Below are 27122 nucleotides of genomic sequence, written 5' to 3' on the forward strand. Positions count from 1 at the left end.
CGTTTGAGTTAGAAGCATTTTTTTGTTAAAAATCGCTGATTATGCAGCAAATGAGGGATTATCTGGCGAATGCGGCAAAACTATAATTGTGCGAAAATCGCTGCCGCAGAATCGCATAATCCCACTGGCCCTGAACATACCAAACCCTGCGGCATTAACACCAGGACAGGACAGACCTGCTGGATGGTCCCTGGGGAGTTAGACTGCTCACCTGGGGGTCTAGAGGGGCGTTGGGGCCCGGTCCCTCTTCTCTGACATCATAAGAAGCCCCTTGAATGTCCCCAGACATTGCCCAGGTAGCTCAGTGGCCTGAGCACAGGCTGCAGAGATCTGTGTGACAGCTCATATCTCTGCATCCTGAGGGGTCCTAATGACTCATCCTCCCAGGGTCTGTGACACGGGGGACCTCGAGTTGGATGACGCCAGAAGCTGTTGTTGAAGAGGTGAAAGTCACAAGAGCCTGGTGTGCACAGTATCAATGAGTCCATGTTTGTTGGGTTCCCACGTGTCTCGGTAGGACGTTAGTCCTCATTTGAGACAGCAGCTCCAGGTGCTGCAGGGTGGCCGAGGTGGACCCCAGCCCCTGGGGGTGGCCGAGGTGGACGCCAGCCCCTGGGGGTGACCGAGGTGGACGCCAGCCCCTGGAGGTGTCCGAGATGGCCCGCAGCCCCTGGGGGTGGCCGCGGTGGCCCGCGTATTAGGGTGTGGTGGGAGACTGTGTCGAAGGCCACCAAGAGGTCTAGCAGGATGAGTGCCGCCATTTCTCCCTTGTCTAGCAGGGAGCGGATATCGTCTGTTGCGCCAGGAGGGCCGTTTCAGTGCTATGGTTTTTTCTGAATCCGGATTGGGAGGCTTCAAGGATATTGTGGTCTTCACCTCCACTGTGCACTGATGAGCCGCTTCCGAGACACTCACAGGGCTCTCACGAGGCACCTCTTTATTCACCTCCACCGTGCACTGATGAGCCGCTTCCGAGACACTCACAGGGCTCTCATGAGGCACCTCTGTAAACACCCCCACCGTGCGCTGATGAGCCTCTTCTGACACACTCATGGGGCTCTCACGAGGCACCTCTTTATTCGCCTCCATTGTGCACTGATGAGCCGCTTTCGAGACACTCACGGGGCTCTCACAAGGCACCTCTGTACTAGTGTAGTGTGCATAGGGTCGCTGGGAGTGTAAGAACACACTAAGAGTGTAAAAGATACTCCACCCCAAGACCCTGGAAAGTAGGAGTAAAGTACTACTATTTCCCCAGAAACACACTAAAGTCATGATAAAGGATTTTGCAAAGACCACAGTCTTCCCGTTCTGTCTCTCCTGAGGAGACCTATCTTTTGGTGCATTCCCAGGTTTATCTTGTAAATCTGGGAATGCATGGAAATGCCTCCCTGGCGCAGAGTAAGTCAAGGCACCGAGCTGCGTTACATTATTTGAGATTTATGAAGCCATGCATGGCCACACACTGTGGTTTTGTGTAGCATCATAAATCTAATTTTTCATTTGCATTGCTCTTGTGACAGTTGGAAGCGAGGGCTTAATGTGCGCAAGAGCATAGCAAAAAGGCTCATAAATATGCCCCCAAGAGTTCACCATGGCCCCTTTAATATAAATTGTGCCATGCACTCGTGTCACAGTAATGGGGCTTTCACAAAGCACCAGTCTGTACTCACCCCTACCATGCACTAAGGAGCCTCGTCTGAGACACTAATTGGGCTCCCCCGAGGCACCTCTGTACTCACCCCCACTGTGCACTGGTGAGCCTCTCCTGAGACACGCACGAGTCTCTCACGAGGCACCTCTGTACTCACCCCTTCCATGCACTGAGGAGCCTCTTCTGAGACACTCATGGGGCTCTCACGAGACACCTCTGTACTCATCTCCACCATACACTGATGACACTCACGGGGCTCTCACAAGGCACCTCTGTACTCACCCCCACCGTGCACTGATGACACTTATGGGGCTCTCACAAGGCACCTTTGTACTTGCCCCCACTGTGCACTGATGAGCCTCTTCTGAGACACTCACAGGGCTCTCACAAGGCACCTCTGTACTCACCCCCACCGTGCACTGATGAGCCTCTTCTGAGACACTCGTGGGGCTCTCACAAGGCACCTCTGTACTCGCCCCCATCGTGCACTGATGACACTCACTGGTCTCTCATGAGGCACCTCTGTACTCACCCCCTGCGTGCACTAAAGAGCCTCTTCTGAGACACTCAATGGGCTCTCACGAGGCATCTCTACTCACCCCCACTGTGCACTGATGAGCCTCTTATGAGATACTCACTGGGCTCTCACGAGGGACCTCTACTCACCCCCACTGTGCGTGCATGGGCCTGTTCTGAGACACTCACTGGTCTCTCACGAGGCACCTCTGTACTCACCCCCTGCGTGCACTAATGAGCCTCTTCTGAGACACTCAATGGGCTCTCACGAGGCACCTCTACTCACCACCACTGTGCACTGAGGAGCCTCTTCTGAGACACTCACAGAGCTCTCACGAGGAACCTCTACTCACCCCCACCGTGCGTGGATGGGCCTCTTCTGAGACACTCACAGGGCTCTCACGAGGCGCCTCTGTAAACAGCCCCACCGTGCACTGATGAGCCTCTTCTGAGACACTCACGGGGCTCTCACAAGGCTCCTCTGTACCCACCCCCACTGTGCACTGATGAGCCTCTTCTGAGACACTCACAGGGCTCTCAGGAGGCACCTCTGTACTCACCTCCACCGTCCACCGATGAGCCTCTCCTGAGACACTCATGGGGCTCTCACAAGGTACCGCTGTACTCTCCTCTAGTGTGCAATGAGGAGTCTCTTCTGAGACACTCACGGGGCTCTCACAAGGCACCTCTGTACTCACCCCCACTGTGCACTGATGAGCCTCTTCTGAGACACTCACAGGGCTCTCAGGAGGCACCTCTGTACTCACCTCCACAGTCCACCGATGAGCCTCTCCTGAGACACTCATGGGGCTCTCACACGGTACCGCTGTACTCGCCTCTAGTGTGCAATGAGGAGTCTCTTCTGAGACACTCTCAGGGCTCTCACGAGGCACCTCTATACTCACCTCCACTGTGCACTGATGACACGAGGCTCACACCAGGCACCTCTGTACTCACCCCCACTGTGCACTGATGAGCCTCTTCTGAGACGCTCACTGGGTGTAGGAGGCTGGCCTGGCTTGTAGTGGGTACCAATGGTACTTACAACTTATGCCAGGTTCAGTTATGCCTTATTAGTAGAGTGTAGTAATGTTCTAGCAGCTTAAGCTGATAGAGGTAGCTATAGCAGAGCAACCAAGGCTGAACTAGGAGACATGCAAAGCTCATGCAATACCACGTATATCATATAGGTACTATATCATAAGAAAGACAATACTCATAGTTACTAAAAAATAAAGGTTCTTTATTTTAGTGACAATGTGCCAAAAATATCTCAGAGGATATACTCCCTTAGGAGGTAAGTAACATACACAGAATATACACAACAAACCAAATCAGGTAAGTAAAACAGTCAGAAAGTAGTGCAAACACTGTAGAATACAATAGGATGCAATAGGCCTAGGGGCAACACAAGTCATATACTAAGAAAGTGGAATGCGAGCCACGAATGGACCCCTAGGCTAGTGTAGTGTGTAGAGGGTCACTGGGAGCGTAAGAACACACTAAGAGTGTAAAGTAAAAGAGACCCCACCCAAGACCCTGGAAAGTAGGAGTAAAGTACTACTATTTTACCCAGAAACACACTAAAGTCATGATAAAGGATTTTGCAAAGACCACAACAGACTGCAAAGCACTGAAGACGGATTCCTGGACCTGAAGACCTGCAAAGGAAGGGGACCAAGTCCAAGAGTCGCTAAAGTGTCCGGGGGGCAGGAGCCCACTAAACCCCAGATGAAAGTGCGAAATAGCTGCCTCTGGTTGGAAGAAGCTGCAGGTTTTGCAACAACGAAAGGAGGTAGGAAGTTCTTCTTCGTGCAGAAGATGTCTCACGGCGTGCTGGAGGATGCAGAGTTGTTTCCTTGGCAAAATACCACAAATAAGCCTTGCTAGCTGCAAGAGTCGTGGTTGAAGAAAAAGGATGCTGCACGGGCCCAGGAAGGACCAGGATGTCGCCACTTGGGAGAGGAGACAGAGGGGGCCCTCAGCAACGTAGAGAGTGCATGCACAGGCAGGAAGCACCTGCAGAGGTCTTTGAACACGGGTTCAAGAAGTCTGTACACAGCAGTTGTCTCAACACTGTAAAGAGAGGTCCCACAACACCGGAGATCAACTCAGGGAGCTGAGCATCGCAGGACGGAGGGCTGGGGACCTAGGCTCGGTTGTGCATGCAGGATTTCTTGGAAATGTGCATAGAAGCCCTTGTAGATGTAGATCATGCGGTGCACAGGATTACTGTCTGGAGGGGGAGGAAAGGACTTACCTCCTCCAAATTTGGACAGTTGGACCACTGGACAGTCTGGGTCACTTGGGTCTACCACCTGTGTTCCAGGGGTCATGCTCGTCAAGATGAGAGAGACCCAGAGTACCGGTGAAGCTGAAGTTTGGTGCCTGTTGAAGCAGGGGGAAGATTCCGTCGACCAACAGGAGATTCCTTCGTGGCTTCCAGTGCAGGGTGAAGGCAGGCAGCCCCCAGAGCATGCACCACCAGGAAACAGTCGAGAAAGCCGGCAGGATTAGGCGCTACAATGTCGCTGGAAGTCTTCTTGCTATTTTGTTGTAGTTTTGCAGGCGTCCTGGAGCAGTCAGCAATCGTTCCTTGGCAGAAGTCGAAGAGAGAAGTGCAGAGGGGTCCTGCTGGATTCTTGCAAGTCGTAATCTGAGGAAAAGCCCACTGGAGAGACCCTAAATAGCCCTCAGAGGAGGATTGGCCACCTAGTCAGGTAAGCGCCTATTAGGAGGGGTCTCTGATGTCACCTACTGGTACTGGCCACTCCGAGGCCTCCAGAGTGCCCTCATACCTCTGGAAATAAGATGGCAGAGGTCTGGGACACACTGAAGGAGCTCTGGGCACCACCCCTGGGGTGGTGATGGACAGGGGAGTGGTCACTCCCCTTTCCTTTGTCCAGTTTTGCGCCAGATCAAGGACTGGGGGTTCCCTACACCGGTGTAGACTGGTTTATGCAAGGAGGGCACCATCTGTGCCCTTCAAAGCATTTCCAGAGGCTGGGAGAGGCTACTCCTCCCCAGCCTTTAACACCTATTTCCAAAGGGAGAGGGTGTAACACCCTCTCTCAGAGGAAATTCTTTGTTCTGCCTTCCTGGGACTGGGCTGCCCAGACCCCAGGAGGGCAGAACCCTGTCTGTGGGGTGGCAGCAGCGGTAGCTGCAGGGAAAACCCCATTAGCTGGTTTGGCAGTACCCTAGGTCCTTAGTGGAGCCCCGGGGATGCATGGAATTGGCTCCCCAATACCAGATTTGGAATGGGGGGACAATTCCATGATCTTAGACATGTTACATGGCCATATTCTGAGTTACCATTGTGAAACTACATGTAGGTATTAACCTATATGTAGTGTCTGAGTGTAATGGTGTCTCCTCACTCACAAAGTCTGGGGAAATGACCCTGAACTATGTGGGAGCACCTTTGCTAGTGCAAGGGTGCCCTCACACTTAGTAACTTTGCACCTAACCTTCAGCAAGTGAAGGTTAGAGATATAGGTGACTTATAAGTTACTTAAGTGCAGTGAAAATGGCTGTGAAATAACGTGTGCGTTATTTCATTCAGGCTGCAATGGCAGGCCTGTGTAAAGGTTTGTCTGAGCTCCCTATGGGTGGCAAAAGAAATGCTGCAGGCCATAGGGATCTCCTGGAACCCCAATTCCCTGGTTACCTAGGTACCATATACTAGGGAATTATAAGGGTGTTCCAGTGTGGCAATTGAAATTGGTAAAAGTGGTCACTAGCCTATAGTGACAATTTTAAAGGCAGAGAGAGCATAAATACAGAGGTTCTGATTAGCAGAGCCTCAGTGACACAGTCACTACACAGGTATACACATTCAGGCCACAACTATGAACACTGGGGTACTGGCTAGCAGGATCCCAGGGTGACATGCCAAAACAAACTGACATACATGTAAAAATGGGGGTAACATGCCAGACAAGATGGTACTTTCCTACATTTGGCTCCAAAGAAACTTAGTGGACTGATTTAGAACTCTGTGTATAGGTTACTGTGTCACAATCCCATATGCTATAGGATTTAGATTTCAGCGGACGCGATATCTGTCACCGTTGTGATGGAGAAACCCATCCTCTATACTTTAATCAGGTCCTTAGGCTGGAGACCCTAATGGATTTCATTCACGGTGCATTATTTGATGTGCTTGGTGTTGTTCACTTAGATCTTCCACAAGTTGAAACTTAGAGGGTTTACCACCTTCCACTGACGAGTTGAAGCAGTGATACCGGTCTGTCTCCGTTGAGCTTGCTGCAAGCCTTACACTCTAACTGCCCAATAGACTGCAAATTATGTTTTTCCATCCAAAAACTGTGACAGTCGGAAAGAGCTATGAAGTGTTTCATTGGTGGCTGGGTAGTGTTGGTATGGAAATGGTAAAGACTGACCCTCAAAAGAGGGTCTGTGACACCAAGGGTTTGTGACACCCCGCCAAACCTGTCGGGTTTGACAAAGTTACACACGAATTTGGAGGGTTGGTTCAGAAAGCTAAACTTCATGTCCTGGCAGTGGAAGGTCGGGCATGGAAAAGAATCCCGCGCTTTTTCGGACGTGGAGGGATGTGGATGTTTTGCCGTTCATTGGTCTTAGAAAGTGCCCAACAACAGCTATTTGTCAAATCCCATTTAAGAGTTGCAACTTGAATAGAGGTCGATACGTATATTGTTTCTATGGTGGTGTTACTGGTGCCTCTATATAATCTGATTAGTTGGTTTTATTGTTATTTATGAGCTGAGTTAAGTTGATTGATACATGTATATCTGTTTATGTGTTCTTAATTTGCTATTTTCAGTTTTCAGTTTTATGACTAACGTATTTGATTCCCTTGAACAACCAATGATAATTAAACTATAAAGCATACTTTGAGGGAGTAGGTGTGTGTTCACTACCAGATAACAGCTCTCACTCAGGACTAGGATTTGTGGTAAAGTTTCTCTGGCTGATCCAAGGTACTGAAATCTGCTTTCTTTGCTTTTGCCTGTCTGCTCTATCAATTCCCACTATCATATGGGACAAAGCCTAGGTGCTCTCCGACTTCAAACCTCTCAGACTCGATAAAGCGTATCTGCTCATCGATTTCACAAGCCTCAGACATGACAAAGCATAGGTGCTCGACTGCAAAAACATTTGATACAAACACTCAAACATACTCGCCAGCTGCACAAAAAGCATAGGTGCACTCCAAATGCACAGTCCTTTGAGATGCGACAAAGCATGCATGCTCGCTAGCTGTGCACAACGAAGAGCTACAATGAAGCATTGGCGGTTACCAACTGCACAACCCTCTCAGAGGTGGGAAAGCATAGGCACTTGGCAACTGCAAAAAGCCTCTGAGGCGACAGCCTAGCCACGTCCCTCTCCAAGACGACAACGCATCACCAGTTGCACGAACAGTACACCTTGCACCCTGCATACACTGGATGGTGCCCTTTTCAGTACGAAGGGCTGCAGATCACCTGCTCTTCTGTTGTCCTCTTCAGCGTCCTCCACAAGTACCCAGGCTTCCTGTGCGATTTGTGCAACACGCAGTTCGTGATCTCAAGCCCTTGTCCTGAGAGCTGTACAGATGGGTGGTGATCCTTGTGCACATCAGACAGCTTTGAGCTGGTTACTCCAATTTTGAGTTCAAGTTCCCCATGGTACCTTGAAAGGGCCTGGCATCCCTCAGTCCTCTTCTGTAGATTAGGACCTGCCTGCAGTTGCTGAGCATTACATCTGTGGTTGAGAGAAGTGTGTTTTTGCACCTCGCTTACCTCCATGTTTCTTCCCTTTCTGTTGCAGAACGCCAAGGCCCTCGTGTTCTCTGGCATCCAGCCTACGGGTATCCCTCACCTGGGCAACTACCTGGGGGCCCTCGAGAGCTGGGTGCAGCTGCAGGAGCAGTTCAGCAGGGTCTTGTACAGCATTGTGGACCTCCACTCCGTCACCATCCCCCAGGACCCCTCTACCTTGCGGCAGAGCGTGCTGGACATGACTGCCTGCCTGCTAGCATGTGGCATCGACCCGGAGAAGTCCATACTCTTCCAGCAGTCTGAGGTCAGCTCATTTTTATTATATTTGCTTTGTACTAGTTCATATGTGTAAACTCTGTGCCACTTCAGGGTGATTTCACATGGTAAACATAAAGGTACACAGACTGGATAGAAGAGACTAAATACAGATGGAACCAAGCTGGTAATGTTTTTGGTGTCTTGACGTCTCTTACAAGTGTTCCATGCCAGATTTGTGAGCATTAGAGTTGTTTATGTGACCTCTTCTGTATGTGTGCGTGTCCACGCTGCGCAAATGAGAAATCAAATTACTGGAAGAACTTTCTGGAAATGCAGAAGGTCAGATTGTCATTTCTGTAGCATCTTAGAAGTCTTTGGGTTACTATGGTAACACATCTCTGACTTGCTTTGTAAGGTTGCAGTGTATTGTTTCTTGGAGCATCTCTCCTAACCTGCCTCTGAAAGGTCGACATGGTTGGGGAACAGTCTGATACATAATTGACAAGTGGTCCCTTATCTTGAGTGATGGCTTCAACCGGTTTTGTCTTTGTAGCCAAAAGCCGTAGGAGCCTGGGGTGTGAGTCTTCGGAAAGCGTGGATTGGCTGAAGGAGATAGACATGACCTAGGGCAATGGGAGCGCTGGGGCTTAATGTTACAGTGACCTTTGATATGCAAGCAGGGTGGGAGTATAGTAAATCTCATGTCCGCATCGCCATTGAAGGGCTTTCGGGACAGAGGAATGGTTGGTCACATGCCAGGCTCACATCTGACAGGCCTGAAGGGGAGATGAAGTCAGTTATGCCAAGGAACTGCCTCTGAAAGAGTGACGGTCACTGGGTGTCACATGTCAGTCAGTGACACTAAGAAGCCAGAAGAGCTGAGTGAACTCACTCGCTTGTTGGGATCCCTTCTAAAAAGAGGGTGGAGTCACAAATCGCAGTCACATCCCTTGCACCATAACATGTGACCGGTTCACTGCATTATATGCTAAAAAGGAAGCACAAAATTGTTTTGATGAATTAAAATATCTATTATTTGAAAGAAGCTAATCATTAGACAACCAGCTTTTACAGGGGCAGTCTCCAGCTATCAGCAGGCACTGGGCCCCAGGAGGCGGTCCTTTGTCATTAGCACACCTGCCCTGATTCTGCACTACTTCAATGCCTCATTCTCAATGCAGTGCGGGGCTCCCGCAGGCCAATGGCGGGCCCATGCTGCGCCCATGAGCCACAGGAAGAGGCAGGGCATGGCCACCCTTCTTGGCTTTACTCGTTAATATCTTCATAAGGGGCAAGTGCTGAGTGAATCAAGGATCTCGTATGCGCACCTGGGCTATCAATGAGGGCGGATATATCTGAGATTGTTTTGTAACAAAGAACCATCATCATTACACCAGGTCCTAAAGGCCAATAAACTGCTGTTTGACTGGGTAACCATATAAAAGACTGCAAGCACTTTGTGGGTGAACGACTTTAAGCTGCTTTGCCAGTCTATAACTCCTGAGGTAGGGCGCATCCGGAATGCGTTGGGTGCGACCTGTTTGATTTATCTGACCGTGTTAGTGTTCAACGTACTCTTTGCGTTCTCTGCTCTCTTAATTATGGGCAAATGTAAAGTTACTGAGAAACCTGCGGGGGCAGCAGGTTTATAAGAAAGATACCAAGGCACTCAGCAGAAAAAGGACTTTGAATGAAATAGATGATCTAATAGTAGAGGTGGAGGGCACTCTGGCATCTAATGTTGCGGTCTTCTCCCAGCGGAGGGAGTCTAGAGACAATACCTATAAGGGACTCTCATACTTTAATAAAACCTCCACAGTCTGGGTAGCATGGCTGGTAAGGCAGGAAGACAACACCGCCCTGTGTGAAAAACTTCCTGCTAAACGCGGGTCAGTGGCCGATGGAGATCAGCGTTTGGGAACTCTCCAGATGAAAAGCTCACCTGTAATCAATAGTCACTGCTCCAATCGCTTTGCTCCCCTGGCCACTGGTGCAGGGGCTTCACCCAGAAGAAGGATCCTTCCTGCACGTCCAAGCCTGTCGTTTTGAGAGACATTAGCCAGTCCAATCTGAGCGAATCTCTTGGACAGTTCCACCTACTAAGGGGAGAGATCAAAAGCTTGCGTGAGTGTATGAGCAAGCTGGTTAACCATTCAGACATAAAGGTGGCTAAACGTTCACTACTGGTGGAGAACATCTGTACTAAAATAGGTGCTGTTAAAGTAGTGACTCAGAACAGTAGGCAAACCCCAAGCTTGCACTGCCAAAGGGCTCCAGAGTTAGTCCCAGGCAAGGAAGGTTTTCTAGCAAGGGCATTACCCGCAGGCTTTGAAAGAGGTGAGCTCGTTGAGGGAAGATACACTTGTCAGCAGAATAGTAGCCACAGAATACAACCTGTTTGGAGAAATGCCAGGCAGAGAGACCAGAATCCCTCTGGGTACCGTGGTTCCAGCAGTAACACGGAGCACACGCTAAACTCGAGTGACATCTACTTGATAGATGTCCCTAGACTTCCGCTTGGAGGTAGAGAATCATAATGTTCCTGTGTGAACGAAGTAATCCATTGGCTTTGTTACACCAGGGGATGTATGTCGGTAATTAGCGATGACATCCTGTATGCTACTTGCTGTAGCCCAGCAGGACTCTAAATCAACTATATATAGGGCTGAAATTAAGGAGCCATAAAAAGATGAATGGGTTCTTAGCCTGGGAGTTATGATTCAAGCCCCACTAAAGGGCAAATATAAGACTCAAACTCACGGCCCCTAACCCAGCAAAGGGCAACCTAAATTCACTAGCACGCAATCCCCTAGCCTCTTTACATTGCCCTGCTTTTAAGGACGAGTGTTCCATGTTAGCCGAGGTTGATTAACAACAAGGGAACGCAGGGCTTGAAGCTACCTGTAACCAACTCTCTTACGGTGGCTTGGATGGGCCGGCAGAGTACTGCTGACACAGCACACAGTGATAGGTGCCAGTAGAGACAAGGGAAGGGGTACAGCTTTCCACTCAGAGGCGAACTCTACTCTGGAATCTCAGGCTCCTACTAGTAGAGGAAGGATGCTCCAGGACTCTGAGCTAGGTGCTAGGAGAGATAGAAGGGATATAGCCTTGTATGCAGAGGTGATCCCTACTCTGGAAGTCCAGGTTATTAATAGTGGGGGGTGGACGACTGGGAGAGGGTCACCTGGTAACGACTCAATAAGAATACTACTGGAATGTGGCAGGTCTTCGAGCTAAGCTAGCAGACCCGGAGTGGGGAGAGTTTATGGACTCCCATCAAATATTACTTCTGTAGGAAACGTGGGCAGTGGCTCCGGTACTTAGATGTGGGTATGTCACTTTTATGGCAGACGTGGTTACTTCGTGGATTGCTTATTTGGCTGAAACTAGATCTCTTCCCAGTAGTGAAAAAAGTTGTAGCGGGACTAAGGATTTGCTGGGGTAGATGTAAAAGTAAAAACGTCCATGGGGGTTCGTCACATTGCTATTAATGTCTATTAGATCTGTCACCTATAATGTACTCTCCCCCATAGTGGCAAACCTTGATGGTACTTTGCAGAGTCTTAAAGGTAGTTCTCTGAAACTTATTGCTGGTGAATGTAACACGAGGCTCGGAATAGGGCAGAGGAGGCTAGATTGCTTGCCATATCCTATTAGTCCAATGGTTATCCACGGGGTGTTTGATCAACTCATAGAAACCTCGAGTGCGGTCACAACTCAATTGGAGGATCTGATCCTTGAGCATTGGCTTAAGAATTGCAAATGGCAGCACTAGATCAGATATCCCTCCCAAGCCGACCTTTAAGAGAGGTCCTGTTCAATCTCACATCGACTGCCTCTTGCTGGATCAGGATGTGTGGCTCTTTAATGGATAAGGGTGACCTCTCTAGAGCAGATAGCGACCATGACGCTATAAGTGCTGTGATTGCAGCGGTTATGTTCACAAGCAGTAACCTATCACCAACTTACAATATGAGTCTGGGAGAGGCAGGTATTAATAGAAGGAGTGTCAAATGGGCACAAGTTATGGATAATAAAGCTATCCAAACCCAAATCTATGCGTGGTTTGTGCACAATTTAGCTGAGGCAACTAACAAGAGAGGGTGTATGCCCGAAATGGTTTCTGTGCACTGCCCCTTAATGGCACAATTAAGGCCTTGTTCTTTAAAGATAGGAAGAGAGGATGTTCCCTGGGTGGTACACCAAGGAATGTCGGATGCTAAGACGAAGCTCTCGGTAGTCCTGAAGTCTGGCACCAAAATACAAACAACCTTTGCAAGGAATCATAATAAGTCTACTTTATCTAAAGCAAAAAAGAGTTGGGAGATCCATGGTATGAGCTGACCAATGCACTTAAGAGCAAGAAGACGAAGGGATTTTGGAGACTGGTAGCATCCAGCTCAAAGATAATTGATGGTCAACTTGACACAGTAGTGCAGCCTGAGGGGTGGGTAGAACACTTCAGGGCCTTGTACAGTGAGAAGGGGTGGCAGCACGTTGGGAATGCATTGTAGGAGCATAATGAGGTGGGTTGCCTTGATGCTCCAGTGGCTCGAGCTAACCTTTTACAGAGGGTGGATAACATTGAATCAGACCCCCCCCCCACTTCACCTTGGAAGAAACAAGGCTAGCGCTAATGCTAATGAAGAAGGAAAAGGCCCCGGGATTGATGGTATTCCGGCTGACCTCTTTCTATTCCATCCCGAGGTGTGGTGTCCCTTTCTTAATGCCCTTAGTAATTCCATTATGAGGGGTGAAGAATTACCGCCCACTTGGCGAGGAGCAGCTATTGTACCAATCGATTAAAAAAGGAGTAGGGACCTCCCTGCCAAATATGGACCAGTTAGATTGCTGGATAACACCCTATCTGTAGGCTGGTATTGGCGAAGCTACAGTCCTGGGTTGCAGATAATCATATTCTTGAAGACGCTCAGGCAGGCTTCAGGTCCAGTATTAGTACCCTTGATCAGGGCTTCCGGTTCAAGCTGCTGTGTTGGAAGTATATTACCCTGAAGAAAGACCATTTGTACGTTGCCTTTATAGATCTGCGGTCGGCATTCGATTTAGTCCCAAGGGATAGTTTGTTGAAGCTTGTGGGGTCCCATGTGAACTATTATGGATTTTAAGAGCTCTCCATACAAACTCCCTTGCAAAAGTAAGGTTCCATTTGGTTGGGGACCTAACGAGCAAGATTCCTATCAAGCGGGGAGTAAAACAAGAATGTGCATTACCCCGACATTATTTAGCCTCTACATCAATGGTGCAGTTAAGTGGCTCTCCCAATGTATGCAAGATGCCCCTAAGTTAGCTGGAACCGCAATCCCAATTTTAATGTTCGGGGATGATACTTTGCTCATTTCTAGAACCCCTACGGGTCTTCAGGCAGAGCTGGAGTCTTTTGTGGCCTTCTGCAAGATGCGGGGCCTTGAAATCAACCCTCTGAAAACAAAAATTATGGGCGTTAATACCCATAAATCGTTCAAGGGGAGACTGGTAATTGAAGGCTCCACAGTTGAACAGGTCAAACACTTTGTCTATCTAGGGGTTCGGCTGTCTGACACATTGACCTGGACCCACCAAATAGAGAAGAGTAAAAAACTTCTTAATCAGAGAATTTATCCGATTAGTAGGAAACAGAAGTTGACGGGTGTGGGGGGCAGTCTCCCCGGTCCTTCAGGTTTACAAAGCTTCAGTTTTACCGGCAGCAAATTATGGGGCTGAAATCTGGGGATTTGCGGACGCAACGGCCCTCTTAGTGGGTGAAATTAACTTTTATCACAGGTCTATTTAAGATTGCCAAGGGTACGAGCCGCAGTCCCACTGAGATTTGGATTTAGCATTTAAACCTATTAACCTGGAAGTGACTTTAAAACCCTTATTGGATTGGGTAAGACTGTGGTCAAATGAGGAGATGGCACCTTTTAGGGACTCCCTAAGTGATCTGATTTCCTGTGATACCAGGGTAGTTAACTATGGCTCAGGAATGTTAAGACGCAGTGCGAGACGCTGAAATGATAGACCTCTGGAACTCGCCAGCAGTTGCCACTAAGGGAGCCAGGCAGACAGTGAAAAATGCCTATTGGAATCGCGCCCTAGAACAGATTTGGCTGAACTATGATAACGAGAATCTGACCGGGCAATTTTTAAATGTCAAATGTTCTCCAGCTTATGAGGAGTTCATGGTTGAAATCTACCCACCCGTTGCAAAATGGCTGTATCTTCAATTTAGATGTGGGTTTTTACCTTTAAAAACCGTAAGGGCCAAATGAGTAAAGCAAGATTCTTCAGTGTTCTGCCCCTTTTGTCTATCGGATATCGAAACTCGGGCTCATTTTCTCTTTTTTCTTTTTCCCTCCAGTATAAACAGCTGCGCAGAAATTGGATAATTGCGGTTTGCAAACGTCTGTGTGTCAGGCATCATAGGGAGACCCTGAGAATTCTTAAACACGACCCAAAGGCTGTGAATGTATTCGCATCACTAAATACCTAGAGCAGCCATGGTACATTAGACTGTAGGGGTTGCCCTAATGGAATTTGTAACTAATTGCCTGTACATACGGCATCTTCAGTGTTTATAGAGGCAACCAGACGCTGATGATATATTCGAGCTCTGTTATCACTAAACGTGTCCCTGGTCTACTCTTTGACAACGCACTTTAAGATGGTACTTTCAGTAGTTCCAAATAATATATTCTGGAGGTGAATTGTCTCCTTCCTCCATATATACTTGGGTAGAATCTTGGCTTTCCATACATGATAAAATGGAAGAGATATCAGTGCACATTTCTAGGTAATTAATAAGGTTCCCTGTATTCTGTCTTGGGCAGCTGGTGATCTATTAGATTAGCATTTTTTTGAAATATGCATTCCCTCCTTTTATTTGTATCTGTATTTAAAGCTTCATTCTAAGTAGTTTTAAAAAATATATTCTTCTTTTGTCCTAAATTATTAAAATCATATGTGTATTTTATATGGAGTGTTTAACAAATGTACAATTTTATATAGCTATGTATGCTTTCATGTTTTTTTTTTACTGAAATAAAGTAATTACTAATCATCAAATTAGTATCTAAAAAATAAATGTTGCATCTAGACCTGGATGAGTGGCGACAAGACATCCTGGGTCTGATAGTTTCAAGAAGTTACAGGAGCTACAAGACTTTGCGGCCATTTGTTGATTATTATTTTCTATATTTTGTCAAGACCTGCCTTCCTTGTCTAGAAGTTGACTTGTGCGGCTCTCTAGTTAGGAATAGTTTCTTGTTTTGTCCGATTTTAGTCTCTGGTGTATTTCTGGCCCTTGCGGTGGGGCTGTTCCCAATGGGAAGCTTCTCTTGCCATAAGGGAAGGTTGCAATAACCTTGTAGGTTTGCTCCAGAAGTTACCTTGCATCATCAATGCTTGGGTGCTGCCCCAGAACCAGAGGCTCATGTCTGATTGAAACTTGCCCCTTTCTTTGTCCCTTTGTTGTTAGTAGGGGGATTTCCTGCAGTATTTGGGGTGTTCTTCTAGTTTTAAGTTAAGTCCTGTTTCAGGAGTGGTAACTGGCTGGAGGAAGGACTTTTGAAATAGTTGCTATACGTACTATTGAAGTTTCCCTGGCCTGATGCTGTCACAATCCCACAGTCTCTCCACCCTTTTCACTTCATTGTAATATAAGGCCTTTCTCCTTAGAGACCTGGAGTTGCCGCACCTCCCAGTGTGCCTTTCACTAGCTGAATCCATCAGTGTCTCAGGAGCTGACCTGGCTGGGGACCCTCCTAAAGGGTCAGAGGAGGCTTGAAGTTTGTCAGGATGGGTAATCCGTGTAGTAATGGTTTGCCTCCAGTTAGTGTGACACATACAGTTCCTGTATGTTTGTGCTGGTTAGGCTGAACACGGATGTTCGAGTCATTACAGGCACTGTTTCCAGTCCTGGACTCTTGTGTGATAGTGAAACAGAAAAACCACGGCACATCATAGAAAGTTGAAAAGTTCCAATTTATTCCTTTGTAATGTCTTTAGGTGAATAGATGACATCTGGCCCAGACAGACATCCTGGGCCCAGAGTCAGACGGTGACAACAGAATTCATGTTCAAATGTGTGATAGTGTAAAGGATTCTGGGCGTAGTGGTCTAGTTTTGCATCTGTTGAAGTAATTAGACTAACGCAGTCACAGTTCTGGATAAGGAAAGGTGGGTCTCCTTCAGATTCAGTCACAGCAAGCTTACTTGACTGGGAGTTCATAGCATTTCCCTGCTCTTTTAGTTCTTCCACCTTATTCTCCTTCAGTTGGATCTCCAGCATTTCCGGGGCTGCAGGAAGGTTCCAAAGGTATTGCTAAGGCTGGGTTGTTGTAAGGAAAATTTATTTCTCAGATTCCAGATCCCTTGTCTTAGAGGTTCAGTTTTTACAGCATCCACCACTTCACCTTGAGCAAGGGCTTAGTGCCCCCTGGGCATGTGCTGATGAGACTAATGGCAGTCTGGGTTACATAGGCTACGTTTGACATCATTCCAGGTTCAGCAGTTTCACTGCCGGGCGTCTGTGTGCCTCCAGCATCCCTGAATTGAGAGGAGGGTCTAATTTGGAAAATAGAAATATCAGCGCTTGCACAGTGCTTGTAAACCATTATATATAGTAAAGCCTGAGTAGGTATCTTATCTCTGTAGTAAGATACAATGCCAGTGCAGGTTTTTACCTGTAGACTGAGGTCCCTGGACCTGCTCCATGGACATACAGGTCCTGTCCACATTTGGACCAACCATCTCCTTCCTCTCGGCTTCAGTGTCTGACGTGAACATCTGCTGGGTAGTTCCAAGTGAACTAATTGTCTTCTCTTCAAGTGCTTGGAGGACCTCAGGTGCTTTTGCAGTCATTGAGCTGAGGAAGAAGACTCCATATATGTATATATCCAGGCTATAAACCTAGCTTCCTGTGTCTCGATGTCTAAAGAAAGCCCCAGACGTGGGCCTCACTAAAGGAGAGCGCTGCTACAGTGTTTGTGCCATGTGCGCACAGGGACCGGGTGTTTGCACGGTGCACCTCCTAACTCCGTACGTTCTTGTGCACCACGGATGTCCAGTTGTAACGGAATCCCAGTGAGTTCCTGTGGAAACACAACAAATGTTTTCTTTTAAATTTTTAGCCATAAAATAATAGTAGAATAATATTCACAGCAGCTCCAGAGGTGACCGCTCTTTCTTCGAAGACGTGGGATGATGGAATTTGACTCCCGGGCACCGAAGTGCTTCCTGGGCCTTAAGAAAGAAGCTGGGCAGATACCTCCTCACTCTCCCGATCGGCGCTTCCCTGGGTGGGAGCTCCTGAAGCTGAGTCCGTTCTGCACCGTACAAGTCTCTTCACTCGTTATTACCAGCTCTATCCTCTGAGAAGTGGACTCCAGGCAAGGACATGCGACGGCCACCCCCAGAGAGAGAGAGAAGATTGAGATTCCAGCCAACTGGTAGCCTCTTGATATAAATGATAAACTGAGTATAGCCCTTGGCATCAGTCGCAGCAGGATGGGGTTTCTGTGGGGGGTCCTGATCACATCAATTTCTGTCAGACCAGAAAGAAACACTTCCTATGAAGGAAGGTTTTGTTCCAAAGGCATTTTGCTCCTTAAGCATACCTGAGAAGCCGCCGTCTTGGGCCTCGTGGTCGGCTGCCCAGCCTGTAGCGAGGCTCGTTCATCACTGCCCACATCCTCACTGCTGAGGCTGGAAACCCTACACTGAGGCTCTCTGCGTGGCTGGCTGCTAGGCCATCTGGACCGAACTGCTCATTAATTTTCCATCAGAAAGAAGCAAATTAATTTCCCATCATCCTGGCCTGTCTTTCCGCATCCAGAGAAGCAAACTCGCTTGCTCTGTCTGTTGTGTCGATCGGGATCATGCTGGTTGTCAGATACATTTCGCACATTTTTGTTAAGGAGAAAACACTGTTCTCTAATAATATAAACATTATTTTGTATTTACCTATTCACGAACCATATTATGTATGTTATTTAAATCTTGAAAAATATGGTGTTTAAAACATACTTATGTTTATATAGTGCCTTGGGCTGAAACCTTGGGAATGGAACCTCATGGCGCTGGAGGCTCTCAGCTGTCCATTGGAAAAGGAGCAACATCTCACAGGTAGTGGCTGAGGTCTTCTGTAAATTAAGCTCCAGCTCCATTCTTACCTGCCTCCAATGATGACACTGCAGATGAGCTGAAGAAGGCCTCAGTACAGGAGGAGGAAAGCTTACACCTGAGATTAGCTGTGGCAAGGAAAAGCCTGTTGTGATTAAAAGTCATCTCTAAAACCAGGAGCTTGCAGGAGGAACTGGACAGAATAACTAGATGAACTGCCTGATGTGATGGATAAGAGGTGAGAACACCAAGGAACCAAGTGCATTTCATCCTGTTGTAGCAAATGAAACCACGGTGTGTACTGAGACCAAGAACGGAGCGGAACACGTTGGGTGTGCGTTCCATAAGGTAAGTATAAGCTCAACCGGATGTCAAAATAGCAGGAAGTGGTGCACACAAAGAAAGTTGATCTCAGCCCCTTGTCAAGTGCGGGGAGGACAGAGCTCAGCAGCACAGTGAAGAAACAAGCGCACCCTCACCGCGGAAGGATCATTGTGCTGTGGCGTCCTTTGATGTTGGTGGAATCCACCTGCAAGGGCGCTGGTAATGCATGCGCCCCTGACCTAAGAAAAAGACTATTGCATCTGTGTGAGGAAGGACATTACGTGCAGCCATTTTCTTGCTGACCTGCTGCACCTTTTCCCATGTTTTAGAAGGGAAGTTCTTTACTTGTAGATCTGGATCAAGAAATGGAGGTGCGAAGTGGACCATTTGGGCACTTTCCTGTTTTTAGTCCTTTGAGATTAGTTTATGTGGTTTTTCGTTTTTAATTGTTTTATATGTTGGTATGACGCTTAGGCTCTGGTGAATTATTTCAGCTACTTCTAATTACAAATGCGGCATCTTTGAGTGAGCAGCTGATCATCTGATGTGCCCTTCCTGTATAACGCTCTTCTTCATCTTGCTCTGGGGTTCCAGTCGTGTTTTAAGCACCTATAGAAAGTATGGATTCATGCATGCGGAGCTAGCTGAATATACGCCCATCCTATTCCCACTCAATATTCAGGGAACCGTAGGCACCGGTGCCAGATGTATGTTCACATTAAAAAAAAAAAAAGTGGAAACACAAATGGAGAAATATTTCAATCAAAATAGACCTATTGCACTTCTGACATATTGTGACCAAGCAAAAATAGCGTACACCATAAATTCTCTGAAAAAAGCAGAAGTAGAATTTGTGTAAATGATGAGACTGGATTAAAATATTCATCCAAATGGCTTTACTATGGGGTAGCCCCACTAAAGTGACCCTCCCATTTGAACTACCCTCTTAGTTCCTCAACATAATCCTCCTCCGATCGAACACTCAACATGTCAGTCCTTTGGAAATAGACCTGGAGAGTAGCTTTTTCCCTGTTATTTTCCATGGTGCAGGAGACTGTGTTGAAGAACTGTATGTCCTGGGAAGATCTCTAAACCTTTTATTTAGATGGGTATGAAATTACCCTTTTTGAACTTGTACTCGTAAACTGTGAAATGTCGGTCTCTGTGCTTCAGTGCATCTATGACCGTTATCATACTTGTGTTCACACCATTGCGCTAACAATGGCAAACAGTTTCTGTGCTGCCCAATGAGCCCCTCATTGTTAATTTGTCTGGTAATGTATTGTCTACTTTAGAGGGTCGCCCATTCCACGTGAAGCCTGCTGCTGTTGTGTACAAGCCCCTGGTTCTTGCCTCCATCCTGCTAGCAGTGCCTCCCCTACTGTGGAGTATGGAGCCATGGTGGCCAAGTTCTGGGTGCCCGAACAGTGCATTCTACTGGGGAGTCCATGCTTCTTTACCAGTGGCATGAAGAGCACATTCTTGTGTTCTAGGCATGAGGTGGCTCCCTCCCACTGTTTCAGCCATGCTTCTGCTACTGCCCTGGTTCTCCCTTTCAGCAGTCAGCAGCCAGTGGCAAGTAGTCTAGCTGTGCATGGCTGGGCAGTGAGACTGAATCATGTGCTCCTAATACAAGAAACAAGAAGAAAGGGGAAACTTTGGATTCAGGCGCCTTGTCTAGGGCCCTCTGCTTAGGAACAATCTTCATTTGAGCTGCAACAAATAGAAAACTCTGGGACTAATTAAAGAGGTGTCTTTATGTAAAGTACTCTAATGTGCCACTATGTTTCAGAGTGTGGTCGGAACATGGATGTTGGGTGGCTTTAGGTAGTGACGAGGCAGTCTGCATATTATCCAGCTGGTGCACAACATAATCCAGGACTGCGAACCTACTTGCGGAAGCAGTACAGTGTGTAGGTGTACATAGTGAGCGCTTAACAACTGCTGGTGTGCTTTACTTGCAGGTGTCGGAGCACGCAGAGCTGGCCTGGATCCTGGGGTGCCTGACGTCCATACCGCGTGTGCGACACCTGCCCCAGTGGAAGGTAATGAGCGATAACCCGAGTCCAGGGTGTGAATCGTGGCAGAGCCATCTCTGTCTCTTTGTCTCTCTCCTGTGTTCTACCCCTTATGCTTCTCATCCCACGCCCATCGTTTCTCTTACAAAATGTTTGTACATGAGATTGTGCTATGCTGGATTGTTGGCCTCTCACCATTACATTTTTTGATAACGCTTCTGCTCTTTAAGCTCTTGCATTTCATCGAGGATCTGAACAATGTTGCTGTATAAATCAGGAAAGTTCCAACCCTGTTTCAGTTTAGGAAAGACCTTAACAGGCATCTTTTTAAGTCTTCTTGTATCAGGATGTAGTAACAGTCCACATTTGATCTTAGAAACCAGATGCTCCTCAAATCATACCTTGACTTTATCTTTGTATTCAGGGCTCTGCTACCTTTTGGCTAGATTCATGTCAGTGCTTAATTTGTGCCAGTGGTTGCGGGTGGGGTCTACTGTAGTTGATCCGGCACTAGAGAGAGAAAAACACAAAAGAGGGAAAGAAGGAAGAGAGACTGAAAACAGTGACAAAGGGAGGAAGTGGGGGTGAAAAAAGCTGGATAAATGAGATAGAGGCAGGGAGTGTCTGCTGGTGGAATGAAGAGACCTGAGGTGGGATCAGGACTGCGCAGCCTTGGTAGCGCTGAGTGCACGCTTCTGGCCAAACCTTTCGACACAGGCACTTTTTATTTTACAAGTTAGTACTTCTCCCTATATTATTACCACATAGATATTTCATATTTAAAACTATATGAATGTAACCCTCTTTTTTTACTTACTTGAATCTTAATATACATTTCGCACTGCTTCACAAGTGTGGTAGCTCCCAACATGGTTCTGCTACACACACTTCTCATCTCCGAACCATATGTAGTGTTCTTTACTCATACGTCATGTCTTGGGACAACATGCAGTCTTGTCTCTCAGCCCCGTATACGACTCTGAAATAAAGCAATATGTTCAGTGAATCTCCTGCCACGCTTTCTGTCTCGGAGCCTACACATTCCTTTGCAACAGCACCTACTTAATACTAGAAACCCTACACGTGGCTCTGTGGCTCTTCTATGCCTTGCACGTCACCTCATATTTAGACACTCCTGGTCTAGAGGCAGGCATCTGTGCTCATCTGTGACACACATAGCTCTTAGGAAGAAGCCCCCCTCTTCAAAAAGGCCACCTGACTTACTCTGCATTGAAAAGCCCTGCACTGAACTAGCCTTAACTTTGTCTAGCTCCTGTTACTAGTTTAGAGTATGTAGGAGAAGCCTCTAGAGTTGCCACAGATTGTTCCCTAGAACTGCCATCTTGGCTGGTTAGAAATTAATTTTATTTTTGCCTAAGGCCTGGGTGAAGTCTTCTGGAAAGCTATATAGGTGGAAAGAATTAGAATGAAAACAATGGGGTCACATTACGTTTTTGCTTTTACAACTCTCTTTCCTAAAGTTGTCACAGTTCATACTTAAATCAAATATATTCCTCAAAGGCAATTCTTAAGGAGACCTCTTAGGGCAGTTCCTGTCTAACTAAAGCATTGCTGTGGCACTAATAAGACGAGCAGTATGTTAAGTGTGAACGGAGAGGAGTAAGGTTTGTTCTTGACTGATGTAGGCAGCTGGGGGGTGACACTCGTATACATGTTTCAGGCATAGAATGTACCTTTTTGATACTAGTTGTGCAAATGAAAGTTGAGAAATGACTGTTGGATGTTGTAACGCTTTCCAGTCATGGATACAGCCAGAAAGATGGCGGAATCGAAACCCATAGGGTGCTGGTAGCAGCCAGCGAAGTAATCTGTTTACTGCATGGTAAATGGAGGCGTGAGAAACCTTGAGACATGGCGGCTGATGAGCGGCTTGGACTCTGATCCAACATCCTTGATGATTCAGGATTGCAGCTTGAATCACGACCTCTGGCACAAGTATGTCTATATTATTCCTGAGAGCTTGGTATTTGTAGAGCGTACATGGAACATAAGTTCCTGGCACGTGCTGAGAGTGTGGGTTCAGTGGTGAGCCTTCTGGGTTCAGACTTTCAACCGGTGAGGAGACTTTCTGGCCCACAAGTACTTGCTGAAGCTGTAGTTCTTGTTGTTTGGTAGCATGAGTGACTTTAAATAGGTGAAGGCGACTCTTCCTGAAGGGTGTTGATTCACTGAGCTTCTGTAATGGCAGCAATGACCATGAGATGAAGGAAACAAAGATGATGGGCAAAGTTTGAGGCATTGTTTTATTTCAGGGACACAGTCAGCCTCTGAGAGTTGTCATCTGTTAGAGGTGCTGCATAATTACAAATATAGTTGAGCTGACTCCTACAAGTCGCACACCTAGTCTGGGAGGTCAGAAGGCCTGAAGTGTTATACAGCGGACCACTAAATTGGACAGAAAGCCATGGATATTGTAGTGGGGAATCTTCACATCCACAATGTGTTTTCTGTGATCATGTACAGGAAGAAACAAGTTTCTTTTAGATTGAAGCAGTCCTCCAGAGACTTCAGACCATTGCACGAAGTGTACTTTGCAAAAATATGACATTTCACTCAGTTGTTGTTCTGTGTTTGTGATATAAATAAGGAGGGTTTGTATTTTGCTTTGGAAGATACGACTTCGAGCTTAGCCTTCAATCCAAGGCCTCTCAGTAAGTCCTTACCAATGATAATCACAACAGACATTTATTGGAGCTGCACTGAAACCTTTACTCAAGATACAGATAAATGTAATTTGCCATTGGATCTGCCATCAACATTTAATTTTTTTTATTTGAATGTGTCACCCTACAATGTACACAATTTATATCAATATCATTCAATACAACAACCACAAATATTCAGACAAAACCAATCAAGTGCAATTTAAGAATGTGTTAAACAGAATTCATCCTAGTTAAAAACACACAGCACAATTAATTCATTTCTGCAAAGTAACCCTGTTGTATTACGAGTGCTAATGAAGTACATACTCACTATGTGCAAAACGCCCTCAAAGTTGTAAATATATATTTTTTTAATGTATCCAAGCAGAATACGAAGACTTGTGGTGGCTTACTTTAACATTTCAGCACACCATTCTGAGAAATGGGGCTACTTGGAGATTTCCAATATGTTGTAAGTAAGGATCAGGTCAACTTTGGAATAAAAACGTAATTTTTAAATTAGTATCCTAATTTAAAGGTTATCTAATATTCCAAAAATGCAATTTTGAGTTGAGGTTGAATATTAATACCAGTGTCTTTAACTTCCAGAAAATTCATACCGAAACTGTGTTTTCTCCACACGTCTTGAACTTAAACAGTTAATCGCTCTTGTTTGAACCTCTGTAATTACCAGGGATATTTTATCCGTTACAAATAAGGATACGATGGAAATTAGCCCCTTTTAAAATAGTATCGCCCACACAGTGATGATCTTTCCAATCTTTGAGGTCAATGTAAACATCTGTTAGATCCACCCATTTTTTTCTAGCCTCATTGGTTATCCCATTTGGCTCTGATAGAAGTGCTTTGTGTCATAAACATAACTAGTTTTTGTAGTGTAGAAAAAAATAATCTATTAACTGAACCAGCAGTGTCTGCCATAACTTCTCTTGGCAGTTACCTGTACAGACGTCTCCTAATTTGGCTATGCCCTGTTTTTGCCACCCTAGTACTAGTTCTTTTTTGACAATTGGCTATAGTTTTGTGCAATCTTGAACAGGAATTTCAGCAAGATAATATGAAGGTTAACCTGGTGAATGTAGCTATCCCTCTCATACCAAAGAGACGAGAGGAACCTACGTCTCACCTATTTAGTGGCTTTGGGGATTTTCAGTCATCTGGGCAATCTAATCTTTTGAAAATAATATTGGTGATAGTATTAACAAAATATGAGTAAATCTGAAAATCTTCTGAACTGTAAAAATGATGCAGCCATATAGTGGAGACTAAGATCTCACAGCCCTAGTCCACCTTCGAGCCGTGGCAATTTTAAAAGCGCTTATTTTTACTCAGAACTTTTTTATTGCATGTTATAAAACTGGGAAAAAGTTATTCCATCTTATTAAAAATGGTTCATGTGAGCATACACTGAATTGTCAAAAAAATGAGAAAGAAGGGAGAGAGAAAAAAACATTTTAATTGAAGCTGTTCTCCCAATTACAGGTAGAAGTATGGTCTCCCAACAATTGATATATTATTTTTTTTTAAAGGAAAAAAAAAAAAAGCTTCTTTACCTTGCTGAATAATGGCACATAATGTGAATACATCTTAGAACAGGAGCTTATACGTCTTTGGTCCTATTAAATAAGAGATTCAATTTTTGTTGCATTAAGCCAGTAGATACTCAATTTTTAATGTTCTTTAATTGCTGCAAGGGCAGATTACATATTAGTAATAGCGAGCTCAAAGAAGTGCAGTATAACCTGCGTTTGGTTTCAATTTAGGAATCTTGGGCGACGGAGCATGGATACACATGTTAGAATGGATGTATTTTGCCAAAATCTCAATTAAAAAAATTAACTAGAATAGGGGAGCATCAATGATGAGCACCTTTATTAGGGGGAATTTGACCAGCGGTAGTATTATTGAGTGAAGAAGTGCTCTGGGGTGAGAAGTTATATTTCTCCAAGATTTTAAAAAGGAACTCCGAGCTCATTAGGTTGAAAGTATTTTTTTATTATCTAACAGAATTATAGATTCAGGGATTTTATCTGCTGTCACAAGATGAGTGTTCTCTGACATATAATGTGTATTTGATGAGAGGTTGGAACAAGGTAAAAAGCAAAACACTTAGATCTAAGCTGACTAAATGTGATAACAATATATTAAAATTGTTAGATATTATTTTTGTTAAAAGTTTGTAGTTAATACATTATGGAGTAGTAAGAACTTAATTCTCTTGCTGATTTTCAGGGTTTTAGAACATGAATCAATACACCACTCCTAAAGGAGGGAGGGACCGTATCTCTAGCAAATATAGAATGAAGTAGTATGACTAATGGTCTAGTTAATTGATCCACAAATATTTAATAAAATCCGGTGCTAAAGTCACTTCCTACGGAACTTTGATAAAGGGAATTTGAAATTAAATTGTGAATGAATTGGACTTTATCTTGAGATAATTTGGGAATGTCTATATTTTTCACAAATGTAAACGTTTCAAGGACTTTCCCTACTCCTTAGCCTTGTCTGATTATATGAAGAGGTAGAATAATTTAAAGACCGTTTCTGGCGGTTTGCGTGTTATTTGTTTATTAGCGGTGGGTTCTCTGAATTAATCAAATTTCAATTGCTTTTACTGTTGCTGACCAGGGTAAAACCAGGGTCTTCTCGCCACCTCCATCTCCCCCATAAACTTACTGTTCAAATGGTTTATGGGCCACTGTTTCTTTTTGGCGATAAAAATCAGAATGCGTGTTAACATTTTTTTAAAATAATGAGATGTTATCTAATAATATAGTTTTGCGAGGCTAGACTGAAGTCATCCAGTGGGGAGTTCAATAACTCATTTTCTTTCTTAGTACACTGTGTTTTTAATGATATTAAAGTCACCATCAGATATTTTTATAACCTCCTACATTTTTTCTCGATTGTCAGAGGCTGGTATGAAAAGTAATCTCTGTTTTTTCTATGGTCAAAGATTTTCTGTTAACAGCGAATACTGAAGTTTGATCTTATGACCATATGTATGTTCTGGGGAAGGTATCTGTGGTGTTAGTTTTGAATTCTAATACCTCTGTGAATGTTCTGAAGAACATCCTGGCTGATATCATAGTTTTATTCCAGGTGGTGTGTATTGAACTAAAAAATAATTGATCCTGGAAGCTGAGCGGATTGTATCCGAAAAGCAAGAATGGATAATTTCCCCTGAGTTATTACGTGTCCATGTACTGATTTTAAACTTGAAGGCTGACAAAGAATTTTTAAAACCCTAGGTGTTTTCCCCATTCTAATTGTACACTTGGTACAGTCTAAGTGTACGATTGATAAAAACGTAATCCCTTCTCTCCCACTCAGAGTGGACCCTGGTGATGTGCTTAGCTGTCTCCAAAGAACGTATGATGGTCTTAAGTTGCCGGTTACTAGACCACAACGGGAAACCGTATTAAACATCTGTGTATCACAACGCACAGGGCAAATTACGCAGTTGCAGTCTCTAACTGGAATAGTAAGTTTGTATTGAATGTGAGTTTTATTATTAATCATAACAACCACTCCACTGTCGGCTGTGGGGGCTAACAGGGGCGAGGGGGGGGGGGGCTTTCATAATTCCATGAACAGTTAATATTTTTACCTTCTTGCCCTCTTATAAGATGTTCCTTGTAATAAAGTAACTGAGTGATTGAGATGTTTTAATTAGGACATGACCGCATTCTCGTTCGTTTGTTATTCAGCTCATTGCCATTAAAGCTAATGGAACTGTTCTAAACTATTTGGACCGCCGCTCTTGTTGTAAACATGGTAATTGTTCTTA

The 27122-nt window shown here is 45.5% G+C and overlaps 1 protein-coding gene across 1 annotated transcript in view; it reads left to right on the plus strand.

Moving 5' to 3' along the window:
* WARS2 (tryptophanyl tRNA synthetase 2, mitochondrial) overlaps positions 1–27122 on the plus strand; it is a 72663-nt gene that overhangs the window by 16128 nt on the left and 29413 nt on the right. Inside the window, exons 2-3 of the mRNA XM_069203002.1 lie at positions 7970–8224; positions 20589–20669. Of these exons, the coding sequence (XP_069059103.1) occupies positions 7970–8224; positions 20589–20669 (336 nt within the window). The remainder of the gene's footprint in view (positions 1–7969; positions 8225–20588; positions 20670–27122) is intronic.

Source organism: Pleurodeles waltl, chromosome 8 (assembly GCF_031143425.1).
Source record: "Pleurodeles waltl isolate 20211129_DDA chromosome 8, aPleWal1.hap1.20221129, whole genome shotgun sequence".
NCBI classification, from domain to species: domain Eukaryota; kingdom Metazoa; phylum Chordata; class Amphibia; order Caudata; family Salamandridae; genus Pleurodeles; species Pleurodeles waltl.